This window comes from Polypterus senegalus, chromosome 2, assembly GCF_016835505.1.
Source record: "Polypterus senegalus isolate Bchr_013 chromosome 2, ASM1683550v1, whole genome shotgun sequence".
Lineage (NCBI taxonomy): Eukaryota > Metazoa > Chordata > Cladistia > Polypteriformes > Polypteridae > Polypterus > Polypterus senegalus.
Genome location: NC_053155.1, coordinates 61,761,674 through 61,778,470, shown reverse-complemented (window position 1 = coordinate 61,778,470; position 16,797 = coordinate 61,761,674). Strand labels below are relative to the sequence as shown.

At 35.8% G+C, this 16,797-nt stretch overlaps 1 protein-coding gene across 2 annotated transcripts in view; it reads left to right on the top strand.

The window, feature by feature from the left end:
- The window catches only part of mrps6 (mitochondrial ribosomal protein S6), a 135,213-nt gene extending 119,080 nt beyond the window's left edge, over window positions 1-16,133 (top strand). For both annotated transcript variants that reach the window (XM_039743828.1, XM_039743829.1), the window contains exon 3: window positions 15,887-16,133. In XM_039743828.1, coding sequence (XP_039599762.1) covers window positions 15,887-16,067 — 181 coding nt within the window. In that variant the 3' untranslated portion in view covers window positions 16,068-16,133. The remainder of the gene's footprint in view (window positions 1-15,886) is intronic.
- Window positions 16,134-16,797: the final 664 nt, after the last annotated feature.

Here is a 16,797-nt window from a genome sequence, read left to right as displayed (position 1 = left end):
ATCTCTTCCCCAGGTAAATGATGTATACGCACCCAGCTGTCCCACATAATCTAAAAGTTAATGGGATTCATCAGACCAGGCCACCCTCATCAATTGCTTCATGATCCAGTTCTAATGCTCACATGTCCATTTTAGGGGCCTTTGGTGGTAGATAGAGGTCTGCATGGACACTCTGACCAATCTGCGGCTTTGCTGTCTCATACACAGCAAGCTGCGATGTACTGTGTTCTGATACTTTTCTCTTGGGGCCAGAATTAAGTGTTTCACCAATTTGTGTTACAGTATCTCTTTTGTGGGTTTCAACCAGATGTGCTAGCCTTCACCCTCATGTGCATCTGTGAATCTTGAGCGCACGGTAGTCATCCCTTGGACCAACTTTGGTAGGTACTAACCATAGCATACCAGGAATACAACACAAGACTTGTCGTTTCGGTGATGCTCTGAACCAGTTGTCTAGCTATTATGATTTGGCCCTTGTGAAATTTGCTCACATTCTTAAGTTTGTCCATTTTTTCTGTTTCTAACACATAATCTGCAAGAACAGACTGTTTACTTGCTGCCTAATACATCCCAGTGCCACTGTAACAAAGTAATCAATGTTATTCACTTTACCTGTCACCGTTTTTAATGCTATGGCTGGTTAGTGTATGTAGCAAAAGAGCCATGACTTTTCATCATCTCCTATATTATAGAAACTAGGAAGTTTTCCTTGTATTAGAGGGTTCTTAAGAAAAATATTAGCTTATTTGCATAACTAGAAGCCGAATCATGCTGAAAAAGTTGGATATGAAGTGCAAAAACATATTTCTATCAGAATATTGAGGGTGAGGAGGTGTGGAGGCGAGAAGGCAGGGGAAAGGGGTTAAATTCAAAGTTTGGATTGACCTATTTAAACACTATGTGAAGGGTCTGGACTTGTAATAGCCTGTTTATGTTTGAAAACTTATACATGTCAAGTCATCAATAAGTAGAAGGAGAACTGGCTAAAAATTCTACTATGCTGCTATGATGAAATAATTATAGAAAATGTTTGTTTGCCATTATTGTTGGCAAATTTGGCATAACCAGTTATTGCAGGTGAATTAAATAAGACTAATTAAAAAAATAAAATAAAACACTATTCTGTGCATGCAGTCACGGCCCCAAATTTGAAACCAAGCTACAACTTTTTAAACTTTTTTTAAATAAATTGTTAAAACATATTTTTATTAATTTTAGACTTTGGCCTGGACTTTGTTGTCATGGGCTTTGACAGAAGCCTTCAAAAATATACAGTAGGAACACAAGTAAATTTACATTTATTGGCTATATTCTAATGTGTGCACAATTGAAGTCAGACGTTTATACATACAAAGACTATAAATTTGGCATATCACTTAAGACATCTGCTTGGGGTAAGGCAAAAGTAATTTTTTTCCAACAATGTTCACAGACCATGTGTTTCACTTTTTATTGACTATATCACAAATACAGTGGGTGGCAAGTTTAAATACACTTTGTTAATATGTGGTATCATTGCCTTTAAATTGTTTAATGTGAGCCAAACATTTTGGGTAGCCTTCCACATGTTTCTTACAATAAGTTACTGGAATTTTGGTCCATTCCTCAAGACAGAACTGGTGTAACTGGGATTAGATTAGGTCATGGCTATGTTATGTCCACTCCAATACCTTGACCCTGTTGTCATTAAGCCTTTTTTCAACATCTTTGGAGGTGTGTTTGAATTCATTGTGCATTTGGAAGACCCATTTGCAACTGAGCTTCACCTTCTTTGCCCAGATGTTGCTGCAGTATACCTACATCAATTTCCTTCCTCATGATGCCATCTATTTTGTGAAGTGCACCACTCCCTCCTGCAGCAAAGCACACCCAACAACATGATGCTTCCACCCTAATGCTTGATGGTTGGGATGGTATTCTTTGGCTTGCAAGCTTCACCCCTTTTTCTCCAAACAAAACAATGGTTATTTTGGCCAAACAGTTCAATCTTGGATTCATCAGACCAGAGGACATTTCTCAAGAAGGTAAGATCTTTGTCCCTATGTGCCATTACAGACTGCAGTCTGGCTTTTTTATGGCAGCTTTGGAGCAGTGGCTTCTTCCTTGTTGTGACAAGTTTTATTGTGGATGCAGATACTTGTCTACCTCTTTCCTCCAATATCTTCTCAATGTCCTTTACTGTTGTTCTAGGATTGATTTGCACTTTTCCTGCCAAAGTGCATTCTTCTCTTGAAGACAGAATGTGTCTCCTTCTTGAGCAGTGTGTTGGCTGTGTGGTCCCATCGTGTTTAGACTTACGTGTTCTTGTTTGTACAGATGAACATGGAACCTTCAGGCATTTGGAAATTGTTCTCAAGGACAAACCATATTTGTGGACGTCCACAGTTTTTTGTTTTTTTCCTGAGGTCTTGGCTGATTTGTTTTAATTTTCACATTATGTCAAGCAAAGAGACAGTGAATTTGATGGTAGGCCTTAACATACATATATGTTGACTCCAGTTAAGCTAATTGGCTATCAGAAGCTAATTGTCTAATTACCAGAAGACTTGACTTAAATTTCTGGAATTTTCCAAGCAGTTTAAAGATAGGGTTAACAAAATGTATGTAAACTTGTGACTTACTGGAATTTTGATACAGTCAAAAAAGTGAAATAATCTGTCTTTGAACATTGTTGGAAAAAAATTACTTTTGCCCCTCACAAAATAGATACCTTACATGATATACCAAATTTATAGTTTGTTAGTATAAAATCTGGGGAGGGGTTATGAAGTGAGCTTTAAAGAATTCTATGTAAAATTCTGTATATCTGATGAAAAGTAAGGTTGTCATGGCATAACAGTTTGATAAAGCCTAAAGAAATCTGAAAGCTTTTCTGCAGCAATGTTTTGTGTTTGGCAAATGTTATGATTTTTAAGTTTGTTTTTATAACCAAATTCACATTGTCTATTTGCAAATAATAGCAAGCTAATTATTATGAAGCAGATCTTGAAGACCTTTTAAGCAGAATGAAATCCAGATTAATACTTGCTAAGTAATAAACACAGTGTAGTTCAATTAGGTAAAGGTTTAGATTTTACAACACAACATTGTCAGGTTCACCATCTACTTTTGACCTGGCATGTCAGTAATCCTGCCTCTGTATACACATGCATACACTGATATTGAATTGTAGGAAGCGTTCAGTTGCAGTCAGTGTAAGTTTAAAGGGGCTATTCTCCTTCACATGATAATGGATTGTGTTGGATAAATTTGTTCATTAGATAAATGCCAAGTTTAGACACAAGTTTAAACACAAATTGTTGTTGTTCACTCAGATTTCCCAACCTATTATGTATGAGCGTTTCTATATATAATATACATATCCTCTGCTTTTTGAATATAAGGTGCCTTGAGATGATGTTCTCTGACAAAAAAAATGTATGATTTGTGCATATTTTAAAATATATAAATAAGTAAAATAAGTTCAATATGTAGTAATGCCCAGCATAAATGTCATGGCACTCCTATTAAAAATAAGCTTAGTATTTGCGAAAAAAAAAGTTAAATATATGTAATTGTCCTGTTATATGGTATAATACTCCTGTTGATCAGCTAAGCTGTGTTAGGCAGTTGATACTTTACATTCTTCCTGACAATTCTAATACAGTATTCCAACAAATGTAAAATGACATTTTAACTTTCATGAAGTCATTGAACCTTTCTCCTGATAAGACATTACTGTTAGCTGGAATCGGCCAATCGTATAAAAGCACACAGTGACATTTGCCAGTCTATTACTTTGACTCTGGCACACCCACATTCTGTTTTGTGTACAGTAGTGCTAAATTTTTGAGCTCATTTTTAGATGGAGCCATGGTGACTAAGCACATAGCCCTTTTTGTTGGAACTTCAGCTTACTTCAGAAGTCCAAAGGTTTAATGTTATGGTACACTTGCATTATCACCATTTATCTAACACAATTTTTTATTTACATTGTTAAAATACTGTTCACATTTTGAACCATCATAATCGGACAAATGCATTTGGAGTTGTTTTGAAATATTTAAAAAAAACGTAAATATCTCACTGTTGTTTTCTTCCAAGTGAACCACTGTTGCTGTCCAAATCAGTGTTTGTAAACTGTAGTCATAAATATGTAATTAATAAAGCAATATAGATATGCTGCATTTTTCTAATGATTTTTGACCTTGCCTTTTTTTAATTCTGTGATAAAATAAACGTATAGTCTTTCATGCCATTGAGGAATCCATTCTGGAAGCCTTACAAACCCATAATTGAATGAATGGTTTGGATAATGCACAGATGAATGATAGTGCAGGTGCTGTGGCTGATATAGAAAGTTTTGTGGAAGTTTACAGTTAGTCTTATTTTGGGTAGAAGTTTACAATTAGGCTTATTTTGTGTAATTTTTGGTCTTTTAAAGTATAGGAAGGGAGAAAGGACCACAACCCTTTGGCACTGTCTTTATTGGCCAGCTTATGTATTTCTGCACTTCAGGCTTCTGTGGTTAAAGCAACAGCAGAATGGCCAGAAGCCAATTTGGATGAGTCTTGATAGCGACAGCAGTCAGACAAACATGCACCATATCCTTGTGTAATTTTTCATTGATTGCTTATGCTAAATTATTTTTATATTAAAAGTGCATTCCTGTTTTTATTTGCTTTGTTCAAATGTAATCATTTTCCAACTCAGCACTGGTTTCCTTTGTAAATCCTCACTGTTGGTGATCTCACTAAATTTATCTAAAACTGACATCAGTCAGACTTTGATCTGGTACATTGTGCATGTAGCTGTACACGTGGAAGAGAAAGAGAATGGTAACTGAAGTAAACTTGACCTATGTGTAGCCTTTCATAGACTAGTGAGAAAACATTGATATATGAACTCAGAGAAGCTGTACTTACCAGACCCGTGTACTATAAACTGGGATGCCGTTTTAAGACGTAAATACTGTTACGAAGATGCCATGTTCATTTTATTTCTCTTGACCTTTAATATCTCTTATTTTCTGTAGTTCACTTGGTATTTCTTGGCAATTAGAAATTTTAAATAGGCTCATTATCTTGTCTAGAGCTGGTTTTTGCCTGTCTTCTGATGCTACTGAAAGTGTTTTTGTGAACTTTATAGATTTTTTTGGCTATTAAGTGATTTATTGTTTAGTTCCAATAAGCCCAGTTTCAGGTTACCTGTTGGTTATTGCCTTTGTATGGTTTGCATATTTCCTTTGTTTTAGTTTGGGTTTCTTATCTCTTCTCAGAAAGACTGACTTTGGACAGACTAGTTTTTATCCAAAATTTGTCCTTACCTTGCATTTTATGATCCCAGTAGTATGGTAAAGGAGCTGCTGGATAGATGAAAAAAGGATTTCCACTTTCCAAATATACTGTTTCCTTTTAAAGTTGTGGAAGGCTGGACCTTTTATTATCAATGTAGGTAATAGCAATAATACACAACACTATAACAGCATCGAAACAGGAAATCAGGAGGAAAGTTTGCACCATTGAGGGATTGTCTGAACCCTGTATACTAGTTGAGGTGGCCCATCCACATTACTTTATAAACTAGCTCCAACCATATTTCTTTCTCAGAGCTCTTTAGTTGTTACCCTGCCTCACTACCCATGTTCACATTCAGGAAGCCACTGGCCATAAAGCAGATTTTAACTCCATCCTTGTATAACTTAAGAATAATCCTTGATTTCTTTTGAATCAAAGAGAGGTCCATAAGTCGTGGTGAATCCAGGCCACATTGCTCTGTGATACAACAGAATTCCCATAGTTGCAATTGTCTTTAAAAGGATTGGTCATTTATTCCCACCGTTGGCTGCCTGTCTTCAAAGGACCTCCAAGTTTTGTCTAAGAAGGGTCAGGCCTACCTGTAAGAGCTTTCTGTATCTCTGGGCCATGTCATTTTCCTGTCCCCGTCATACTAGAGCACCACAAAACCTTTCACTCTATATTTGATATTTGTTAATAAGTCAGAGTTCAGAGTATATCAGTCAAACCATTAGGATATCAGTGCTGTGGCAGACTTATATGACAAATTACTTAAATTTAAATTAGATTGTAGTAAGGCAAATTTTGACCAAGTCCAACAAACTCTTGAAGAAATGACCTGTGATGATCATCTAGGTATGTCAATAGCTGAGAGCTTTTAAGTTGGAATCACTTGTGTTATTAATCTAAAAAGCGTTTAAAAGAGTTGTTCAATATTGAGTAAGGCATGGAGCAAGAAATTGCCAAAGGAAAAAGCAACTCTACAACACCTACATGGCAAATATAACTTGTGCACTAACCAGAGGGACAACGAATATGTGAGAACAATGCTTAAAAAGGACATTAGAGAAGGAGAGCACTGAAGATGAAAAAGTTAACTTTGCATGGTTCTTTCATCGTTTTGGTATTAAGGTAACAGTCAATGAAGAGATGAAGTGTGTTTAGAACTAACAAGTGCAAAATAAAATACACAGAATATTAATGAAATGCTCAATTATTTTGAGTGGACAGAGAGAATGTGGACTTTTTAGAAAACAATCCACTGTGTATGCCTTTCTACAGGTAAACCTATTAAGTATGGTTTATATCAGGGGTCCCCAACTCTGGTCCTGGAGGGCCCCAAGTGGCTGCAGATTTTCATTCTAACCCTTTTCTTAATTTGTGACTTGTTTTTGCTGCTTATTAACTTCTTTTGAATTAATTTTAATTGACTTGTTTTTTTAAGATTTGTTCTCCTGAATTTCTTCATCATTACTCTGAATTGCTTCATTTCTTTCCCTAAATTGCACCCAAACGGAAATTAAATGTGAAGTGAGTAAGCCAACAGAAGACCAACCAATTCAGGGTCTGAAACTCCAACCAATTTCACTCCAGCCAGTTGCTTAATTAGGCTCTGATTCTTGTTGTAAATTAAACCTGTTTTTTTTTAATTCTATGGCTTGTTGCTCCTCTCATTGTGCAATAACGTACATTTCCGAAATTGTTGATTTTCTTCTTTCTAAGAACATCCTCAAAATATTTCAGGGACCTGAGCAGATCAGCATTCCTGAGTTCTTCACCTTTCTTTATTTTCAGATATTGTATGATTGACAATGTTGGTCATGTTTTGTTGGTCATGTTTGGTTCATTTTGTATCTCATTATTGTTTGGCTGCTAATTAAGGAAAAATAAACAATTAAGGGGTCTGAGTCTTCAAGAGCAAGTCAAATAAAATTAATTAATAGGAAGTTATTTAGGTGCAAAAACAGGCCGCTAATTAGGAAATGGGATAGAATGAAAACCTGCAGCCACTTGGGCCTGAACCTGTAAAATAAATTGAAGGAAGAAATTGAAAAAAGCAGAGCATTAGGGAGACCATATGCTGCATGTGATCAAGTCATATTTTTTAAACTCAGAGATACAGTCTGCTGAAAGCATTCCATAGACCAAATAATTAATTTATAACACACATAAAAGTTTGCCTATGTTCAGACATAATAGCTGTGCAAATATGTGGTAGTGTAAATCTAAAAATGAGCCAAGGACTGTAATATTATTTTTGTGGTAAAATGGTTCATTTGTAAATTTAAAACGGTAAAAGGCTATGTGAATAGTTTTTGGTTAATGAAGTAATTTACTGTGCTGTTATAATGAATTATGTTTGGAATGTCAATGCATTATTAAAATTATACAGGGAGAAAGAACAGATCTGAAATGAAGTCCCAGTTAAGCTTGGTCAGTAACTCAAATAGACCACCTTGTAGACAGATTGGTAGTAAGGATTTATACAACATCAAGACTTACAGTATCAGAACTGTTTTGTAGGAAGATCTCATGTAGGCTGCCATGTCAAATGGAAAATAACTGTTACGATCTTTTTCTTGCAAATTACAGTTGTTAATTTTTTTCTTCTGTTGTTTAATGTGGCCAAAAGGGAGGCTAAGGTAGTGTTTCTGAGAGATGAGATCTTCCATCCATCCATTATCCAACCTGCTATATCCTAATTAAAGGTTCACGGGGGTCTGCTGGAGCCAATCCCAGCCAACACAGGGAGCAAGGCAGGAAACAAACCCCAGGCAGGGTGCCAGCCCACCGCAGGGCAACATGAGATCTTTCTCCTGTTTATTGACATTATCCAGTAAACACTACAAGCTGTTTGGGTGCCAAAGTAGAAAAGCAACAGTAATACAGTATATGCAGATTCATTAACAGATCCCAAAATTTGGTGGATGAGAAGTACTGATATATAAAAAAAAAAAAAGTGAGGAGGCCAGCTCCGTCATTACTCTCATTTAGGACATAAAGCATAATACATTCCTCACATATTTCACCAATTTGCTTTTACTTATTTTATACTTCAGACTGTGTTTGTGTACTTTTGAAGTGCCTGGTTTTGTTATGTTAATATGATCAGCAAAAAATCACTTTAGAAATTCCAAAGCAGTAATTATGCTTGGCAGCAAAACAGCTCTTTTTTACATTCATGTGACAGATTTTTTTTTTTTTGGGAAATAGCATTATTTTGCTTTTGATTTAGCTCTCAATATAAAAATGGACATTATAACATTAGTGAGCTAATCATTTTTGAAAATGAACCAAGGTGTTCTCAAGGCTTTCCAGTCATTTTCACTTGATCCTTTTGTGCATTTTTGTAGACTTACTTTTCCCATGACACGATTTTAGGGAGCTGAAGCCTGTCTTAAGAGCTTCATAGGATACACTTATACATAAACTCTTCATGCCAGTGGTGCACTCACACACACACACCCAAAAAAAAAATAACAGAATACGCAAACCCCACAAACACAGTGGCCAAACTGGGAATTTTAAATTTATTATCCTGCCACCTCATTTAAAACATGAAGCAGTAGTAAATAGGTCTCAGAAATCAAGATCCACAACCTTCCACGAGACCTACTTCATTGAATCCTTTAAGACAAAACATTATAAAAAGAAATAAGACATAAAGAACTACTTAAGAACATTTATGTTAGGCAGAATGCCCAGTAGGGACTGACCAGTCTCTTTTCCTGGAAACCTGACAATTTTTTTTTCTCTCCAGCTTACTTGGAGGTTTTTTTTTTTCCCCTGCTGGCCAACTTATCATTGGACTGTTATTTAGAGACTTAAGAAAACTATTCAATATTTAAGGACTCTGTTACTTTTAATTGGATATCTAACCGATGTAAGTGTGCATTATTTATTTTTTGCATTTTTTTTTATGCATTATTATTTTAATTTGTCTTTCAGTCAGTCATTGTCCAACTTTATATAATATATCCTAACACAGAGTCACAAGGTCTGCTGGACAAATCCCAGCCAGCACAAGGCAGGAATAAACCCTCGGCAGGGCGCCAGCCAACCACAGATAATTTTAATTTGTTTTGTTTTAATTTGTTGTAACTGATTCTTCGACATCTTGTAAAGCACTTTGAGCTACATCGTTTGTATGAAAATGTGCTATTGAAATAAATGTGCTTGCTGTTATTACAGAAACAGCCTCAATGGTACATTCAGATGAAGGATCACATGCAGGGATAAATAGCATAGAGACTTTTTAGATATTCCGTAAAAGATGACATACCACAAACTGCCTAACCAAATTTCCTGTTTCTCCAGGCTTGCTTTTTGTCACTATGGTGTTTTTTTGCATACTTAATAACCAGATAGTAATTATCATTTTGGCTTAGATCAGTGGGGCAGAAAGTAAACTTTAAATGTGACAGGGTACAGCTCTATTTGAATAACACCATCCACAAATATATATTCAGTGCATATGTACGGTGATTTCATAAGCAATAATGATCACATTAAGAAGAATGTAACAGATATTTAATCATCACTTGCAATTCGATGAGAGTTGATTAATCCTGAGATTACTAAAATGCAGTTTATTCGCTATCTTGCTCAACATAATGTTCACACTTATGGCCACTTATCGCACAATAATGCAGTTTTTTTGGGGGGTCAGATTAAGCTTCTGTAAAATGAATCAAGAAGGTGTAGCATAGCACTAACATGTGATCACCAAGTGTCATTTATGGCTGAGCTGATAATTTAATTAAATGAAATAAGAGGTCAGGTTCCAGTAATAACTTTTCAAATTCAGGTAAAAAAGTTATCTCTCAATTATCACTCGGAACTACTGTGCAATTTGAAAAAACATTCACATAACAAATTACACTGAATGGGCGTTTTCAAACCATCTAGGTATTGGCACTCCAGCCACTATAAAAAAACCTCACACTCTTCCAGTGTGGTGTTGAGATGTCGCCTGTTGCATGGCTGCACTGTGCTCTTAGTTTGGGTAGTTTGTAATGTGGTGGGAAAGTTTTGTTGTGGCTTTGTTGTACATTCGGCAATATTCTTCAAGGCGATGAGGTGCTGAGTATCAGCTTTTACAAAGAATTTATCTTTTTTTACAAGCTTTCATCAAACTACACAAGGGTTGCACAGAAGTGATTGTAGTGCAGTAATTCATTTGAGGCTTGATAGTAGCTGGCTTTGTTACATGAGAGAGTTTATCCCTCAGAATCGTACTTTTTTTCATTGTATTGCTGTTTCTTATTGATTTCTGTGGAATGCTTTAAACTCATTTATCCATCCATTTGTTCATTTTATATATATACCTCAATATCAAGCTTGGATAATCCAGTTCGAATTTCATGAAAACATTTCTTAAATCTTATGTGCTGTTATGTTCGCTCCTTTGTTTGGACATTACTTTATACATCTGTTGATTTTTTTATAGTCTCTGAGCCTATCTTGACAGCACTAAACATAAGGCAGGAACATTCCCTGAACCAGAAGTCAGTCTATCACATACACATCCGCACATACTCATATTCTGTTTACCTTAAAACATGTTTTTGGGATGTTGGAGGAAGATTTCTATGTTTGGAGAAAAATACAAGCAGACAGAAATTTATGTGCAAACTTTACACAGACTTTGCCCAGGCTGGTTCTTGAACCCAGAACTCTGAAACTATGGTCAGTAGTATTTCAAATTCATTGCTTGCAATGGTGAAGATGAGTTTGCTGCAAGAAGAATAAATGAATATTTTATTAATAGTGCAGAATTAGTACAAGAAAAACAGGTATGTAGTAAATATGTCATAGAGTGCCCAGAGAGGGTGGTCAGAACAGTGACTTTGATTTTTGACTGTAACTGTTATAGATGACCATGAACCCAATGAGGTTTATTTTTCTTCAGTTATACTATTGACTGGAGTTTTTGTTTTCCTCACTTCTGCTGTCAGCTGGCCATATCTCAAATATAACATTAATAAACTTTATACAGTCTTGCTATTTTACTCTGTGTTTAGGGCAGATTGTGTATTCATATACTTAAATGTTGCATTGATTAGCAGTTTCCTGTTAATCCATTGCATTGAAAATGTGTATTTGTGTGCAAGCTTTAAAGCTGTGAGGTGCTCTACATAAAGATAAACTGAATTAAAAATAATGTCATAGGAATATAATGTTTTTTGAAGACCTGGCTGTTTTATTTGAAGGGTCTACAGGAGTGTTTTGATGAACTCTTAAGGATTTTTTTGTGTGTGTTTGAAAAAGAATGTGCCATATTAGATATGCCACTAGTAATTTTACTCCAGTGGCTTTCTTTACTTGCTATGCCTATAAATCTATGAGTGCAACATTAATAACATTCCTCAGCCTTTTAAAAGCTTTCTTTTCATTAATCTGTGTGAATACATTTGGTTGTTTGAAAATCTTGCTAAAGATTATTCTCCAATATAAAGTTTACTATCTTAAAGACTTCACTTAACCTCACCCTTTAAGCAAGCAAAGCTGAGAAGTAATGAACATGTTTTTCTCGTTTTTTTAAAGTTCACCGGGTGCCTAGTCATTAGTAATTCACAGACCTATTCCTATTGCTGGCTGCTTTTCTCTGATCTCGTATAAAGCTCAACAAATAAGCCGAGTGGAAAATTCCAGACTTCACTGTCCCACTGCTTTTTTTTTATGTTGTGTGCCAATTCAAATTAAATTGTTGGTTTTCTGGACAAAAATACTTTGCGTGGGGGACAGCCTGAAAAATAATTTCAGCTGTTGATTAAATCTGAATTGAGCAGGTAAAGAAAAAACTTTAAAACAGGACAGTAAATGAAGAAAAACTTGGGTAGGGGTTCTGCCCTTGCTTTCTTTAGAAATTGTATTTTTAAAGTTACTATTTCCTTACGTGACCTTGTTTGTGTGACACTTATGCAACAGCTGTGTTTATGTCTGTGATATTCAGTTTTTTTCCTCAAGCTTTGTTCACTCCACCCACTTCTCAGTCCAAAACCATGTATGTGAATTCATGACCTTCACAGTAATATGTGAATGCTTTGCAGACTACCGTGCATGTTCATTGTGAATTACACGATCAATAAATGACAAAATGGGTTTCCCCAGTTTAGTTTAAGCTGAAACCCATTGCACATGGTGTATCTGAATTCAAAGCAATATTATTTATGGTACGCGCACCAAGTATCTGTTGTGGTGCTGGTGCTGATATTTGGGTTTTATAGATAGATAGCACTTATTGAGTCCCAAGGGAATTTTTGCGTTTGCAGAAGCTCAAGAAACATAGAAATATTTTAACTGCCTCATCAGACATGCACAAGAATTACACACACAAAAAAGTTTACTTTTAAGAGCACCATTAAAAGGTGGTCAATGTAATGAGGAATATACAAAGAATACACAAGGAATATTTTCATATCAGTTAATGGTAAATCAACATTCAGTTGTAGGCTTATAATGTGACTTTTAGTTTAATTGGCAAATCTAAATTGTGTGTCTCACGATGGACAGGCACTCCTTTCAGGCTTTGATCCTGCCAGGTCTTGACATAGCAGCACTGAACTGCACTGAACTTGGATGAAAAGGGGGGATGCATCCATAATAATTTAGCTCTTAAGGGTTTACTGTTCATCCTTTTGTTGATGCAGCTACCGCTCCTAATAGCGGGCACATAAAAGAACAACTTTTGTTCTTCAAACATTAGTAACTGTTGTGACAACTGTAAAATGTATAATATCTGCTATGTTATACTTCCTCATTAGGGCATACATTATGGGTGGAAATGACAACATGAACATGGTACTGCATATAGGAAGTGGAACATCTGAATAGAATTAGTTCCGGGGGATACAATAGTTATAATGTAGCATTTTGTAAAAATCTTTTATCATACCATGGAGACATTTGTACAGTCTATTTGTGGAGTTGGACATGGTTGATGATGGCATATAATGGAGCTTATGTGAAAGGACTGCAATGAGAATGATTAGGCAAGTGTGAAGTAAAAGGAAAGCAAGTTCATAGTTGAGAAAAAAGACTGATGTAGCTAAGAATGAGTGGGCAAAGGATAAGAGTATGATGCTAACAGGGACACTGACACTCCTTAGAAAACCAAAGACTGCATAAATTGGAGAGCTACGTACTGACCTGGCTTAATTGAATTAATGCAGTAGTTGTTATGCCAAATAACATGGTGGTTGTCGTGTTGCTTTTTGCTCACAATTGAATTGCCTTTTACTTAAATTTTAAATTTAGCACTGTTCGTTCAGAATAGAAGATCCTTCATATTAATGCTGTCTGCATGTGCATGTTTGATAATGGCACCAGTGTGTACAGTAAGCTCTTCTACAGTGCCCCACCCTGTAGCATTGCACACAGCTGGTCCTAGAGCTCCATAATACTGTCTGCCTCCGACTGCTCACCGGCTTTGCTTTCAATACACCAGGTGGTGGTCATTTTCCAAAACAGATAAGGCCTGCCAGTGTGTTTTTATCTTGCTTCCAAATATTTTGTGCTTGGTGGAAAAAGTAAATCACCCACAGAAAAAAAAAAAAGAGTGTGACACATTGTTTATATTTTGAACTTGTTTTCCTTCTATTTTCAGTGGCATGATACAAAAGTTGAAGAAGACTAGTTTTTACAAATTCTTGGTAATATTTTATTGCTCACGATGTATGGATTCGCCTTATCCATAACTAATCCCTAAGATGCCTGCTGTCTCACATGCCATAATTTTTAATTTGTGCCCTTCCCCACTATTACCTGTCCGTATATGGGGAAAAAGCAGAAGCAGTTAGGCCAGACATTGAATCCTCTTTAAGAGATATCATATTCTCTTAAAGACCCCTTTAAAGTTTGTTTCATAGATTTTATTCATACATAATTCATCCAGAATACATTTACATCTGTCATTAAAATGCGTCACCAGTATCTGCTCAAGTTAATTTACACAGCACAGCACACTGCAGCTACTTTCGGGTTGTTAGAATGTGAGCATGCAGCTTGCAATGATCCAACAAGAAAAAAATGAAAAGGTGGTGACATGCTACACTGACATAAAGAAATTTAGTTTTTTAGCATGATGCCAAGGATGAAGGACAACGTCATGAAGGTAGGTTGACTTTAAACACACCATTACCACCACTCTGCTCATTTTTTAAAGCTGCACTGATGTTCTAACTGGCCACCAGTCCTCACAAGGCTTACCTGGCTGCTGCCAATACCCAGCATGATTCTTTTGTCTTTTCTGCTGACTTACTTTTTATATGTGAAGAGAAAACACATTTGATGTTCAACTCTTGTTAAATGATGCTTTCGCCAATGGAAATGTTTCAGTTCTGAATCAGGATGATAATGAAGTAGCTTCTGTAAGTTATTAAAAAAAAAAAAAAAAGTCTGCAGAGATTTTCTGTATTTTTTCCAGAAATATGGAATCATTTTATACAGAATTTAAAAATTAATAGGCCAAGTGAACAGGTTTTGTTATAAAAAATATCTGATGTGACACATTCTGTATTTTGGTAATTACTGGTTATTTATCCCTAAAAATTGCCAGCTTCTTTTCTGCTATGATAAAGGTATTCAGGCACTACTAAAAGTAGTTTTTAATTGAAAACACAGGCTGTTTTTGAAATGCCTTCTTAATTTTATATTATGAATTCAAACACGGATAGATTAATTGCATAGCATCAAATATGCATTTGTTGAAAAAGCACCTTTATCAAGTCTGCATAAAATTACAAGGTAGTAAAATGTCATGGCCTATGTAGGGGGCCCTCACATACAGTATTCATGTGGTTCTCTGAGGTCCTTGGAAGAATAAAGGTTGAGAACCATTGGTGTACGGGACTAAAAAGAGGCTGTGAATTGCCCTAGTGGAAAATGCACTGGCTGTGGCCACCTCCAACAGAGGGTACTGGAACCCTCAGAGCTAATTAATCCTTTGGGTATGGATGAAGTGTGGTGGGGCAATGTGAGATAGACTAGGAGTTAACTGTCACCCCCACCCCAAAAGCCATCATGTTCCAGCAAGAGACTTGTTATCTCATGGCTGCCTGCTCACTTTTGTAATTGGCTTTTTGAGTTAACTGACTGTTTAAGTAAAAGTTGAGTTGCAGGATTGTAGGGACCCCCTGGGACTGCTAGCTGGAGTTCTTGGAGGTTAGCCCAGGAGTATGCTAGGCCTTTTCTGTTCCAGAAAGTGATTACTGCTATTTCCCTGGAAAGAATCCTGGTTGGGTCTTAAAAGCCAACCATAAGGTCATTCAGCTTGAAGATGTGATAGGTAAGGGCTCATCTGGCAGAAAGAGGAAAAGTTGGTATTTTTTGACCACAACTAATATTTAATAATTGATGAAAGGATTCAGGTTTGAATATTTACTATGCTCACAATCCTTAATTATTACGGTTATTTACATATGTTGTAATTCCGAGCAACTAGGATAGTAGGTTCTTGAGTACCTGTTTTTTTCTAGTTTTACATATAAAGAAGTTTTTTTAACTTTCTGCAAGAAATGAGTTAGCCATATGTTTATTACATTGTACAACTGTACAGCTCTTGTGAATGCTATTTTAACTTTGGTAATCAGGCAAATTTTCTTTTTCAGGTACTTTTTAGTGGATTTTTATGCCTCCCCAACAATTGTTTCCAACATGTTGGATCATTTGGAGAGAGATATTGATGTTGTTCGACCTACTATTCTGAAGCATCAAGCACAAAATTCAGAGAAAGCCTGCACAGGAATGGCACCACCTAATCAGGAAGCAAAACTTTTTAGAAGGAAATAAGTGTTGATACTGGTATTAAGTGTAATTCTTAATTTAACTTTGAATAAAAAAATTATTGAAACTGTCTTTTATTGGGATTTTTCAGTATGTTCTTTAACTGCAGTAATTACTATCTTCTAACTTTTATGTTTTGTAGGTAAATGATATGACTTCTGGTTGCTTTTCTACAGAATGTTTCCGACACTCCCCAGAAGAGTATGTTGGTGTTTTCCAAAAAGTAGGATATATATTTCTGGTGCTGATCTGGTAAAAGTGTATAGCAGTTTTCCTTTGCAAGCAGCTCAGAGGGAAAACTGTGGTAAATCTCAAAGTCTGTGCCTAAGTGCATTAGAAGTGTTTGTTGGGTTTCCTTAGGTTTGTCAAAGCACATTTTCTTTATCAAACGTAAATGCAAGCTGTGAGACAGAGTTATTTTAAAATGTTAAAACGAATTAGGTCAAACAGGGGGAAGAGCAGTCCATGTCAGTGTACCGATGTCCTTTGTTTTTAGGCTGAATGTAAAAAAATTTTGGGATTAATACATTACATTGTTATCAGTTTTATTTTCAAAAATTTTGCAGTATCAGAATTATAACATTAATATACAATATTGGTGTAAAGCAACTCCTGTTCTTTGCAAAATATGTTGAACCTCAGGGGGAAGCATATCTATCATATGCCTTTGTCCTCTATTCATATATAAATGCACACACACAAAAATGTGTCGTTACTCCATTTGTTATTTTGATGA